This window comes from Geotrypetes seraphini, chromosome 9, assembly GCF_902459505.1.
Source record: "Geotrypetes seraphini chromosome 9, aGeoSer1.1, whole genome shotgun sequence".
In the NCBI taxonomy this organism is placed as follows: Eukaryota; Metazoa; Chordata; class Amphibia; order Gymnophiona; family Dermophiidae; genus Geotrypetes; species Geotrypetes seraphini.
Genome location: NC_047092.1, coordinates 30,371,261 through 30,385,088, shown reverse-complemented (window position 1 = coordinate 30,385,088; position 13,828 = coordinate 30,371,261). Strand labels below are relative to the sequence as shown.

The following is a 13,828-nucleotide window of genomic DNA, read 5'->3' as shown; positions in this document are numbered from 1 at the left end:
CTATGACTGTCAGAGCTGCGCAGAGCATTCAGTGCGCTGGCCGGCACTAAAAACCTCTTGTGCAGTTTTGTTAAAGGGGGAGGGGGTTGCAATTAGTCGATTAGGTGCTAATAATTATTAGAGTTAATTGGAGTAACTTGGCTCTTAAGTGGCACAGATTTTAGGCCATGCGGGATATAAATATTTTAAATAAATTTTTAAAAAACTGCCTTATGTCCACATAAATTCCATAGCACACAACTCAAAATGGGGCACGGGTGGGACAGGAGAATTCCCAGAAATTAGGCGCCATGGTATAGAATACTTGGATTTACACGCCCAGCTACCACCAATCAGGCACGAGGATTTACACCAGGTTTCAGCAGGCCTAAGTGCTCCTACCCAAAGTTGGGTGCAGGAATCCACGCTAAGCATGTTCTATAAAGGTTGATTATCAGTAAATGACCTTTATAGATTTAGCATTTAGCACAGGATGCTGTTTACTGGCCCTGGATGTAAGGATTGCTCAACTCGGCCATGTTTCAGCACACGCCTGCATCAGGGGCACAAGCTTAGCATCTGTAAATCAATTCTAAGCATAAATATTTTGCAAAGACAAAATAATCTCATACAAACAAATCTCACTCTATGTCCTATAAATGACATGTCTTGGCAGCCATTTTGACCTGCAGCCAGCTGTGCGCAGGATCCGGTGGGGACACTCCTGAGCCCTATCCGCCAACAAGGTAGGCCTAGGAAGGGGCTGCCACCAGTGGGTGGGTCAGGGAGGGGGCTTTTTTTGGTTGGGTGGGGGCTGCGGAGGGCAGCCAGTTTTGTTTACGGCTTCAGTTTCTGCTGAAACCAAGTGGCCAATTTCAGATTCAGTTTCGGTAGACACAGGATATGCTTTTTTCGGGCAGGCTCTGATTTAGGTGCCCTTTATTGGAATGTGTTTCACCTTTATTTGCCATTTTAAAATTACTACCACCGTATTTACCCCTTCTTTTACTAAGGGGCGCTAACCAATTAGTGTGTGTAGCGCACCTTAGTAAAAGATGGCCTTAATATCTCACCCTTCCCTCTTAGTCCTTTTTGTACCTGTAACTCTACATGTTTTATCGCCCCCCTCTATTTTTATTTTCTACTTTTATTTTATTTTAATAATATTTGATCACTGTAAACCTTTTAGGTATGTTTTGATAAACAGTATATCAAAGATTAAATCAACTTGGAAACTTGTTTCTCGTAATAAAAGTAACACAGCTAATTGGGTGCAAAGCAAAAATACACATTGGTATAAGATGTAATTTGATCGAAAGGCAAATCACTTTCAGGCATTATTAATGTCTTTTGTAAATTCCATCACCATGTCCATATGTCCTTGTTTTACCCTGCCCTTTTCTTTCTCTTTTAAGATGACATTGGCGCCATTCCTCTGAAGTACTTTCCGAAACACGTTAGCGATTTGCATTCTAGGAATGGGTTTACTGAAGAATTTGAGGTATGATTCAACGGCATTTGTTTTTAGTAATGATAAATACTCAGTAAGCGATATAATATATGCAAGGGGCGGCTGAAAAGTTGTCAAACCAACCAACAAAGCTGGGGCTGACTCCGTCGAGGCCCTGTACACTCAGGCACGGATCCTCTAACTGGCACCGATTTTTTTTTAGGCAGCAGTTGGTGTCCAAGCTCAGTAAAAAAAAATGCAATTCAAACAACGTTTTTAACTGAGGCCCTCTTTTACAAAGGCGCGCTAAGCATTTTAGCGTGGATTTAGCGTGCACCAAATCAACGTGTGCGCTAACCGCTAATGCATCCTTAGGATAACATGCACGTGTTAGCGTTTAGCGCACGCTAATATTTAGCGCATGCTAAAAAGCTTAGCGCACCTTTGTAAAAGAGGGGGTGAGTTTCAAGGAGCCTACTGCTGCCTAAAAAATCGGCACCAGAATCGTACCTCTGTGGGTGCTTTAGGCCATAGGCAGCGGAATGCCGCTTTGTTTGGAGGAGCCCAGGAGCTCCCGAGTCTCCCACCCACCTCCTCCCGGCAGCGTGCAGCTTCCACAAGGCCTGTCCCGGAAGTAGAATGAAGGGTTCCGGGGCAGGCCTGCTGTCTGACGCTGTGCGGTGGCTGTGCGGTAGACTCCCGACGGGATTTAAACAAGCCACCCGGGAGAAGGACTGGCAAAAATGGAAGAAGAAGAAGACAAAAAATAACCGACTGAGAATTTTGGGGGAGGCCATGGCCCCTTGTGGCCTCCCCCATTCAAACGCCTATGTTTTAGGCCACTTAATAACACTGTAGGAAGTGGCGTTAAGCAGCCTATAGCGTCTAAGTAGGCGCAATTCACAACATAGATAGGCGCCAGATATGTAGGCCTGAAAAACCCCGGCCTACATTTCTGGCACCTATCTTTCCCGGAGGTACGATTCTCTATACAACGCTGCCACATGGCTGACCCATGATCGGTGGCCGCTTTTTAGGTGGACACCGATATCGGCACCATATAGAGAATCCAGGTCTCAATCCAGCGATTTTCCACTTTCTTCACTCCATATTTTTTCTGATGAAACGACAAAATGTGGAAAATCGCTACACTAACCTCCTCTTTTGCTAAGGTGCGCTAACCGATTAGCACGTGCTAATCGATTTAGCGTGCGCTAATCGCTAACACGTGCATGTTAGTCTATGGACGCGTTGGCATTTAGCGCACGCTAATCGGTTAGCGCACCTTAGTAAAAGAGGGGGTAAGTGTATAGCCCTCGATGGAGACTTGCCCCCAACTTTGTTGGTTGGGCGGAGAACTTTTCAGCGGCCCCTGGTGATACAGTACAGTCAAATCTGTAAACAAAGATCTTAAAGAATTGGTTTTCTCCATTCCAGTGGACATGTTTTATGTTTATGCTTTGTTAACATTTGATATACCGCTTAAGCATATTATACACATGCCTGGTCTACAAAAAAAAAAAAAAAAAATAGATAAATAAAAACCAAACAGACAAACAAGAAACTTTTCTCCTAGCTCTGTGACTGTTAATAGTCATTTTTCTGTCCTGCTGCAGGGCTTTCTCTCAATGTTATATTCTGAAGAGTTAGGAAGAAAAATATGCAGGCTTTTGTGTTCACATCTTTCTTATGTCGTGTAATAAATTCTTTAAAGGCTAGAAAATAAGTACAGGAAGTTCTTTTTTTTTTTTTTTTAATCTTTATTTAATTTTAAAACTTTCAATAACTGTGATACAATATACATTCAATTTACACTGTGACATCACTTAATATTCTTACAGGATTCATTCATAGCAAATACCCCACCCCCCTCCCAACCCAACACTTATCTCCACATAAGAATCCAGAAAGAATCCCACCCCCCTACCCCCACCCTGGATGTATATATTCAAACGGAAAAATATTATTCAATCTTTACAATATTTTGTTAATGGCTCCCAAACATCCCTAAATTTCTTTAAGTGTCCCTGTTGTATAGCTATTACACGTTCCATTTTAAATATATGACATAAAGAATTCCACCAAAAACTATAACTTAGCCGATCCCAATTTTTTGTAATATGTTGTAGGGCAACTCCTGTCATAATGAGTAAAAGTTTATTATTATTAGATAATATTTGACTCTTAACTCTCATAGAAGTACCGAATAAAAAAGTATCATAGGATAATACAGGAAGTTCTGCATTTAAAAATCATCTAAGTTTGGTTTCAAAAGTTGTTTAACCGCATGAGATTATATCGCTTTCTCTGTTTGACTTCGTTATGATCTACCTGCACTATCAACTCTATTGAATGTCCAAGTCAAACTGTCCATGGTAACTGACCCAACCTCTTGTGATGTAATCTGGCGTTGAACTTAATAGGTAAAGGTGGAATAGAAAGCCTGATTAGCATAACATAACCTAAGTCCCGAGGCTGCAGAATGGGCATCTGGCAAGGGAGCGTGGTCTGGGTGTGTTTCCAGAGGAATTTGGGTGGGCTTAAAATATAACAGAAGGGGAAAGAACAACCGGGTCCAAAAAGAGGTCAGGAGTTAGACCAGTTACCTAGGACATCCAGGGCGTCCTATAAAAAATAAAAAAAAAAGATCAGTAACTATCTGATAGCTGTTTACACTAACCCTATGTTAACTGCAAAACATAACAGAGGATATATGTGCAAAATCTGTGTGGTAAATGCAGGAAGTGTGTTCTGCATGCCCTGGACACTCCATCCAGAGCCCCATACTGATACGGTGACAAAATTCATCCCCGTTCCTGTCCCTGTGGATAACCGTGGGAAACCTTCCCATGTCATTCTCTAGTGTCTGTCTCAACCTCAGTCCTTCTACACCAGCGTTCTTCAATGCAAGGCTTGAGAGTCAGTGGCTGAGCCCATTCATACTCTGATTCTTATGTGAGCCAAATATAGGATAATGAACCCATTGTGATATCAGTGATGTGATTGGCTCTGAGTCATTGGTGGAATGTGGCATTATGACATCAACAATATCTGCTCTGGATACCAAAGACTGTCATTCTTTAGTGTCTATCTCAACCTCAGTCCTTCTACACCAGCATTCTTCAATGCAAGGTTTGAGGGTCAGTGGCTGAGCCCATTCATACTCTGATTCTCATGTGAGCCAAGTATAGGATAATGAAGCCATTGTGACATCACTGATAAGCTTGGCTCTTATTGGTGAAATGAGACATTATGACATCAAAATATCTGCTCTGGATACCAGAGACTGTCATTCTTTAGTGTCTATCTCAACCTCAGTCCTTCTACACCAGCATTCTTCAATGCAAGGCTTGAGGGTCAGTGGCTGAGCCCATTCATACTCTGATTCTTATGTGAGCCAAGTGTAGGATAATGAACCCATTGTGGCATCACTGATGAGGTTGGCTCATAAGCATTGGTGGAATGAGGCATTATGACATCACAATTTGAACTCTAGAATGTTGCTACTCTTTGGGTTTCTGGTAGGTACTTGGGACCTCGGTTGGTCTGTGTTGGAAACAGGATCCTTGTCTCAACCTCAGTCCTTCTACACCAGCGTTCTTTAATGCAAGGCTTGATGGACTGGGCTTGATGGACCTTCAGTCTGTCCCAGTATGGCATCCTGTGCCTTTTTTTTAGTGTCTATCTCAGCCTTGGTCTTTCTAAAGCAGCATGCTTCAATGCAAGGCTTGAGGGTCAGTGGTTTTGCCCATTCCTACTGATTCTTCCCTCTCTCCTTAAAGAATGACATGGGGATGGTTTCCCACGGTTATCCGCAGGGATGGGAACGTGATGAATTTTATCACCGTGTCGTTCTCCACCATAAACCCAAAAGCCATGGCGTTGCACTCCCAGCCACTAGATTCTGTTATAGAAAAGGGATCCTACTGTGGGCCTCATTAAAGGTGACCAATTATGGAATTGCCTCCAAAGGGGTCAGTATTCAAAAGTGATTTAACTGGCCAGACTGGCTGGCTTATTTATTAAGATTTATTAACTGCCTTTTATGAAGAGATTCACCCAAAGCAGGAATCAGGTACTCTTTTAGCATTTTTCTCTATTTGTCCTGGGAAACTAACAGTCTATGGTGCCTGGGATAATGGAGGGTTTAGTGATGCTCAGAGTTATGGGGAATAGGCTGGGATTGAACTCACAACCTCAGGGTGCCGAGGCCACTCCTTCACTCAGATTAAGCTGCCTGTTCAGGGCTAACTGCTCATTTTCGGCGGCACTTAAGTGTTAATGCTGCCGAAATAATTGGTTAGTGCCAATCTGAAACCGGCTTTTTTGGGAGGCGTTCTGGAGGAGGAGTCAGCACTTAGCTGGTTAAGTGCTGATATTCAGAATGTAACCAGCCAATTTAAAAGTTGCTCCTATCTTTATGTGATAAGTGTAGCCAGTTAAGTGCTGAATATCACACTTTAGGGATAGGGATTAGAATTTGTTTACTGCCTTTTTGTAGTTTTACAACCACACTCAAAGCGGTTTACATACAGGCACGTCAAGCATTTTCCCTATCTGTCCCAGTGGGTACCTGGGGCAATGGAGGATTAAGTGACTTGCCCAAGGTCAAGAAGCCCAGGGTTTGAACTAGAGAATGACATGGGGGTCAAATTTGTGCCCGTCCCCGCAGGAATTCAATTTCCCCATTTTCCCTTGAGTTGTGTCCCTGTCCCTGCCCCGTTCCTGTAAGCTCTGCCTTAACTGCACAAGCTTTGAACACTTATGATTTTAAAGTGTTTGAGGCTTGTGCAGATGAGGACGGAGCTTAGGCATTGGTGGAATGAGGCATTATGACATCACAAGCTAAGCTCTGGAATGTTGCTACTTATGATTTTAAAGTGTTTGAGGCTTGTGAAGATGAGGACAGAGTTTTTGAGGCTTGTGAAGATGAGGACAGAGTTTAGGCACTGGTGGAATGAGGCATTATGACATCAATCTGAGCTCTAGAATGTTGCTACTTATGATTTTAGTGTTTGAGGCTTATGCAGATGAGGACGGAGCTTAGTCATTGGTGGAATGAGGCATTATGACATCACAATCTGAACTCTAGAAATGTTGCTACTTATGATTTTAAAGTGTTTGAGGTTTGTGCAGATGAGGACGGAGCATGCAGGAATGGTGCAGGGACAGGAAAAGAATTCACGGGGACGGTACAGGAAAATGATTTCCTTCGGGGATGGGAAAAAGTTTGTCCCTGTGTCATTCTTTAGTTTGAACTCACAACCTCAGCTCTAACCACTATGCTTTAGCCAGCTCTGCAAACTTGGAACTTCAATGGCAATGCCAGATGTGGCCTGTCATTGGATTTCCTGGTTTAACGCCAGTGGCTGTCAGCGAAAAGCTGATCACTTCCTGCTGATTCTGTCCCAAAACGTGGCAAGGGTGAGCTTGATTTCAATGACCTCTACAGACAATAATGTGAAATATGCATCTGATACTCAAGTAATATAAAAACTAATGGCTGAATGGAAATCTCTCTCCACTTCTTGCTCTAACTTTGGTATTAGAAAAACATTTCAATTTTCAATTTACATTTTTTTAAATTAGTTTATCTTCCATAGAGAACACCTGTGTCTTGAACTAATTCATTACAGAGTTATTAAAAAAAAAAAAAAAAAAGCAAAAGTATCATATGGGTGACCCATCAAATGCACACAGGACATTGACACGCTGACAAACCCAGCCTGATATTTGCGCACAGGATAACGTTTTGCCTTCCCATTTGCGCTCTGAGAGGGTTCATGGGGGTGCGCATTTGTCAGGGTGGGATTGTCAGCATGCCAATGTCCTGCACGCTATTGACGGCGTACCTTTCAGATAATATCTGTCTCAAGTGCCAAATTCTGGCATATTAACTTTTCTACAAATCAGTGACAAGCATTTTCATTGTTTTTTCATCAGTAACAAGTTCATGTGATGATAATAAGCAGCTTTATAGCATGAGTCCTCTTTCAACCTGCATGCTCCAAATCCAATATTCTTCTGTTTGCATGAGATCTAATGGGAGTTCTTAACATCCATTTTTGTTTCTTCTCGTATTTATTACTGCACGATCTCGAATGATTTTCATACGCATGTGAACTAAATGCATTTCCCATTGGTTGTGTGCTGTGAAATTTATGTGCTCTCTCTGTATTCATTCCCTCATTAGACAATGAAAAAGTTTTATCAGGTAAGGCAATATTTCACTGCATTTTTGGTAGAGAAGTAGTCTTTAGGTGCTAGAGTACATTTTAATTCTGTAGAATATATGTACACATCTTACAATGCATAGAACGCTGCAGATTTATTATTGCTAGAAACAGTAGTAATATTTATCTTATCAACCTATAGGAAATTCAGAGCTCCACTGTTGACCTAGGCATTACATCAGACATCTCTAACCATCCAGACAACAAGAATAAGAATCGCTACATAAATATTGTTGCTTGTAAGTATGGAAGTGGTTTTCTTTCCTAGCGATAGGATAGTTCCAGGTGACAAAGGGCCAGATTCTATAAACAGCGCCTAGCGGCAACTACATTGTAGGCACTGCTCAGAGCGGTTGTCAATCAACCACTAGGTGCCATTTATAGAATTTGGCATCCTAAAGGTAGGCCCCGCTATATTAGGCCTAGTGTGCTGGTGCCTATCTTGGACACCTAGCGAAATCTAACTCAACCACGCCTATTCTCTTCCCCCTGGCCACGCCTACTTTTCAGGTCGGCCAGAGAATATACATCCAACATGTTTCGCTGAAGAAAACGGCTTTTTCAAGGACTTCCTCCTACATCATATTATCATCATATTATCTTTCTAATCATATTATCATCATATTATCTATTATCATCAATCTATTATCAATCATATTATCAATTTATCATATTATCAGTCATATCATAACATTTATCATATTATCAATCATCAATCATTTTATCAATTATCATTTTATCATTTTATATTATCATATAATCAATCATTTATCATATTATCAATCTATCATCAATCTATTATCAATCATACTATCATCATATCATATTATCTATTATCATCATATATCTATTATCATCATATTATCTAATCAGATTATCATCAGATTATCTTTCTAATCATATTATCTTTCTAATTGCCATTTTTTTCACATACACTCAAGTCCCATTCAGCCTCTCATGTACTCCTGCCGCACACCATTAACTTCCCCAGCTTTTCCGGACACAAAATGGTTATGGAATCCCCTCTCAAACTTATTTCCTACTAAGCTTAGTGGTAGAGTGATGTCATCAAGTAGGGGCAGTTAATGGTGTGTGGCAGAAGGAGTAGGTGAGAGGCTGAATGGAATTTGAGTGTATGTGAAAGAAATGGTGATTAGAAAGGTAATATGATGTTTTATGTCTGTAGGGGAAGTTCTTGAAAAAAACGTTTTTTTGGCGAAACATGTTGGCCAATGGACAAATAAAACCTTTAAGATAAGTCCTAATTATGCTATAATTTGTTTAAATGGCTAAGTAATCAAATGCTTATATATAATAAGAGTTGAGAAGGGCTAATGAGGAGGTGGGTGTTTAAATCTTGGTGCTATGAAAGCATTTGAGCATCAAGTGTTGCCGCTGAAGCCCATAATAAGGTTGACAAACCATTGTTGAAGATCTTAAGACTATGATTATTTTGTACCCTGTGAAAGAAAAGCTGATAATACATTGAATTATTGTGGGGTAAAGGATTTGTTACCAGGGTGGTTGAATTGCAATCTAACATTCGGCATTGTGCATAGAATTTCCCCCTATATAGTTTTGAAAATCACCTGTTTTAGAAACATAGAAACATGATGGCAGATAAAGGGCAAATGGCCCTTCCAGTCTGCCCATCTGCAGCATCCACTATCTCCTCCTCTCCCTATTGGCTAAGGCTCTTAACATTTGCATCTCCTCTTCCTATAGGCTAAGGCTCTTTGCAACTGCATTGTGAGGTCATAGAGCTGCCCATCCACAATAACCATTATCTCTTTCTCTCTCTGAGAGATCCCACTTGCCCAGGCCCTTTGGAATTCAGACACAGTGTCTCCACCACCTCTTCCGGGAGACTGTTCCACGCATCTACCACCCTTTCCGTAAAAAAAGTATCTCCTCAGATTACTCCGGAGCCTATCACCTCTTAACTTCATCCTATGCCCTCTCATTGCAGAGTTTCCTTTCAAATGAAAGAGACTCGACTCATGCACATTTATATTATATAGGTATTTAATGTAAATCATATTTATTACATTTCAAATATAAACAAAAGAGTAAAAAAATATTTTCAAATACAACAAGAAGAAAAACAAAATTTACAGAGTTAATATACAATAAACATTATCATTAAAAACAAACATACTCAATTCCTTCCCCTTTTTCCCCCATTTTAGAACTGTAATTACATATTAAATAATATACGGCTGTGAGTGTGTGGTGTTAATGTATCTAAATAAGGTTGCCAAATAGTAAAAAATTGTCTTCCCTGTCTAGTGTTCCATTCTGATAATTGCATACTTTCTATTGTTAAAATGTGTAACATTCTAGAACGCCAATGACTATATTTTGGTCTTAAAGGTCCAATCCAAAGATAAAGTATGACTTTTAAACCTGATAAAATTGTTCTTTGAAGAAAGCCTTGTAGGCCTCTTGGAATAGGACGCATGAGTACTTTATAACGCTGCGCTGCCTGTCATGTGACATTACCACCAGAAAAGATAAGTTCTTAAAAATATTAGTCATAAGATTGCTTTATTATAACATATGGTGGTATAAGACATAAATGGTGCTATGATAGTCTGAAGGCAACCTGTGTTTTGTTTTATACACTCGAACACTGAAGGTTGTGGGTCTGAGCACTATTTAAAAGAACATTTTAATGTATATTATAAAATTCACAATATTGTGACATATGTGTAGCTATTCAATTATACCGCCTTGAACTGCAAGGTAAAGGCGGAATAGAAATCACTAATGTAATGTAATGTAATTATCACAATTATACAATATTATTGTTCCCTAGTAGTAGAAAAAAGAACTATTACAATGCCAATCAATTTCCCACATCTCCCCTCTCCCGCACTAGTGCTGTGTCCTGAAGACAACAGAGAGAGCCAGAAAGGGCAAGTTGCAAATGAGAACTTTTCAGCCATTGCAATAAAAGGGAGCGACCCACTGCATAGTTATAGACTTGTATTGCCATCTATAATAATAAAACGCTAAGCGCACATGCGCACTCTTAACACCATGTTGCCTGATCTGTAGTTCCGTGGCCGGCAGAGTGCGCATGCGTGCTTACCACGCATCTCTCTGTCTCGCAGCGGGCTTGCCAGCTCCGGCCAGACAAAGTTCATTTTTTTTTGTTCAAAGCCCCCACCGCGGCTCCTCTATCGAACCTCACCAGAGTCGGAGAAGACTTCCGACTCTGGCGGGGATCGAGAGAGGAGACGTAGATAGATGTAGACAGATAGATAGAAAGAAAGACAGACAGCGGGAGGAAGGGAGACAGAAAGAAAAGAAGAAAGACACAGGAGCAGGGAGAGACACAGAAAGACAGACAGACAAAGAGGGCCAGGGAGAGAGACAGACAGAAAGAAAGACAGCGGGAAGAAAAGAGAGCGACAGAAATAAAGACAGACAGACATATATTCTAGCACCCGTTAATGTAACAGGCTAAAATACTAGTATATACATAATTAAAGCAAGTAGTCCATAAATTTGCAGGTGATTTCAACCTTGGCTAAGCGCTCTTTCACTCTGCATGTCTTCCAAATCTCACAGCTAAAATCAAACCATTTGAATTTGCCGTCTACACAGTCTGACTCTGTGCCTCTTGTTTTGTTACAGATGATCACAGCAGAGTTAAACTTTCACAGCTTGCCGAAAAAGATGGACGCATTTCTGATTATATTAATGCAAACTACATCGACGTAAGTTTCATTTTTAGTGTTTCAGATAGATTCATGTTGCTGAAACGTGATTGCTTTATTTGAACAGCGAAGCCAATATATATATTTTTTTTAAAAAGGATCTCCTAAATTGGATGCCTAAATTTGTCCCGTATTTTCAGCCAAACCTATGAACCGTGATGGAGTGACATTTACAATAGGATGTCTAAGTCCAACTTTGGACATTTTGAGAAAAACGTCCAAAAGTCAGGTGGAGAAAATGTCCATTTTCAAACCCACAAGATGTCTCCTCTTTTTTTTTTTTTTTTTTTTTTTTAATTGCCCAGCTAGATGCCTAATTTTTTTTTTCCATTATTGAAAAAAAGTCCAAAACAATCCATTTGCATTGTAGGAGGGGCCAGCATTTTCAATGGACTTGTCACATAGACATGCCAGCATATTAAGGGTGCCAGGTACATATCTCCTCCAAAACCTACAGAATCCACCTATCTACTATTCCAATAACCCTTATACCTGCAGTTGTCACCTATATGGTAGTACAGTGGGTTTTTGGTGGCCTCACACTTTCCACCACAATTATGCTAGTTAGGGTGTCATATGGGCCTGGGTCCCCTTCTCTGCAGTCCATTGCACTGCCCACCAGGCTACTCCAGAGACCTGCTTACAGCTCTACTAAGACTGGCCATAGTATCTGCAGCTGTCATAGAAATAGATATGCACTGTTTTATGCAGGTATTTGGGGGTGAGAGGGGATTAGTGACCACTGGGGGAGTGTGTGGTGGCATATTTTCATCCCTCTAGTGATCATCTGGTCACATGGGGGTACCTTTTGGCCCTTTTGCTATAAGGTTATGTATGGTACTGCTCCGTTTTATATGGTTCATAATTCTCTCTAGCATTGTATAAAAATAGTAGAAAGTCTCATGCCCTATTCACCTTTCCGTCAGTACAGGACTATAAAAGTAAGGAATTTCTGGACCATACTTTAGCATTCCAAGCAGCTTCACATGACAGAGAATTTCGATTGTTATTGCTTGGAGCTTGTTCTTATAAATATTTCAGAGCTCAACTGAAAACTTATCTCTTTTCAAAATACTTGCTCAAATAATTTTTTTATTTTTTTTTTGTCATCCTTAAATTGTTTTTAGATTATAATCTTTTGTAAACCACGTAGAACTGGTATTAGACATAACTGGGAACCGCAAAGCCCAGGCTGTGCTTCTTTAGCTTCCAGCTGGCTTAGGTCTCTCTCTCTGACCAGGGGACAGTTCCTCTAGTTGTTCTCCCCTAACACTATTCCTGTCATGTGTGACTGAAGTATTCTGTTAGCTTAATTTTTCTATGTAGCATTCTGTAGTAATTTGGTTTGTTCAGTTTTCACAATAGTGGAGGGAATATTTGTGAAAGAGAGGGGAGACAGGGGTTTTGTTGATCCTTGCTCTGTATTATTTGTGTTTATAAAATGACAATTGTACAGAATAGTCTCTTTTTATACTTTAATAAAATAAGTTCAGTATAAAATAATAACTATTTGAGGCTTGTGTGGGTAGGATCTGACAGTTTGCAGGGCAGAGACAGGGACTGAGTTCGCGGAGACGGGGCAGGGATGGGGATTGAGCTCGCGGGGACGGGACAGGGACGAGCTCACGGGGACAGGGTGGGAACGGTGATAATTTTTTTTCTCTAAGTCCAATCTCAAAGTTAGGAGCCTAAACCTTTGAATATCAGCCTCAATGTGTCCTTTTAAAAACTAATATATCTGCATTTCCTATATATGATTCTTACGGTTTCATTTAGGGCTACAACCGACCTAAGGCTTACATTGCTGCTCAAGGTCCATTGAAGTCAACCGCAGAAGATTTTTGGAGAATGATATGGGAACACAATGTGGAAGTTGTTGTAATGATAACGAACCTTGTTGAAAAAGGAAGGGTAAGAATATCTCTGTGTCTGACATGTTTGCTGAGACAGTCACACAAACACGCATAACTTAGCAGTACTGTAAATGAGGTGCATCTGCGCAAAATTTGCACGACCACAGTTACACCAGGTCTAAGACATAAATAAAAGGTGTACCGATAGCAGATTATGTTAGGATTCTATAATGGAATTTGGGTGCCCAGATGCCATTAGAGAATATAGGTTCTCTCTGTGACGACTTGGGTGGGATTTTAGGTATGTTTAAGTTTCAATTATGAGCCTCTTAATATATTACTATTAAACAACATGTACCTCCCTTTTACAAAACTGTAGTGCAGTTTTTAGAATTCCTATGAGCATCGGCGCTGTTACCGCCACAGTGGGCGCTTAAAACCACGCTATGATTTTGTAAAGGGGGGGGGGGTTAACCATCATAAGCTATGTTGATGTTACTGACATTTTAACATTACATACTTTTAAAACCAATAGGAGGAAATTTTTTTATCACTCAGAGAATAGTTAAGCTTTGGAACGTGTTGCCA

At 40.5% G+C, this 13,828-nt stretch overlaps 1 protein-coding gene across 3 annotated transcripts in view; it reads left to right on the top strand.

The window, feature by feature from the left end:
* The window catches only part of PTPRZ1 (protein tyrosine phosphatase receptor type Z1), a 269,276-nt gene that overhangs the window by 222,185 nt on the left and 33,263 nt on the right, over positions 1-13,828 (top strand). For 2 of the 3 annotated variants that reach the window (XM_033958765.1, XM_033958763.1), the window contains 5 exons: positions 1,395-1,480; positions 7,623-7,643; positions 7,805-7,901; positions 11,305-11,387; positions 13,164-13,298. In XM_033958765.1, the coding sequence (XP_033814656.1) occupies positions 1,395-1,480; positions 7,623-7,643; positions 7,805-7,901; positions 11,305-11,387; positions 13,164-13,298 (422 nt within the window). The remainder of the gene's footprint in view (positions 1-1,394; positions 1,481-7,622; positions 7,644-7,804; positions 7,902-11,304; positions 11,388-13,163; positions 13,299-13,828) is intronic. The other variant, XM_033958764.1, reaches the window with a different exon arrangement.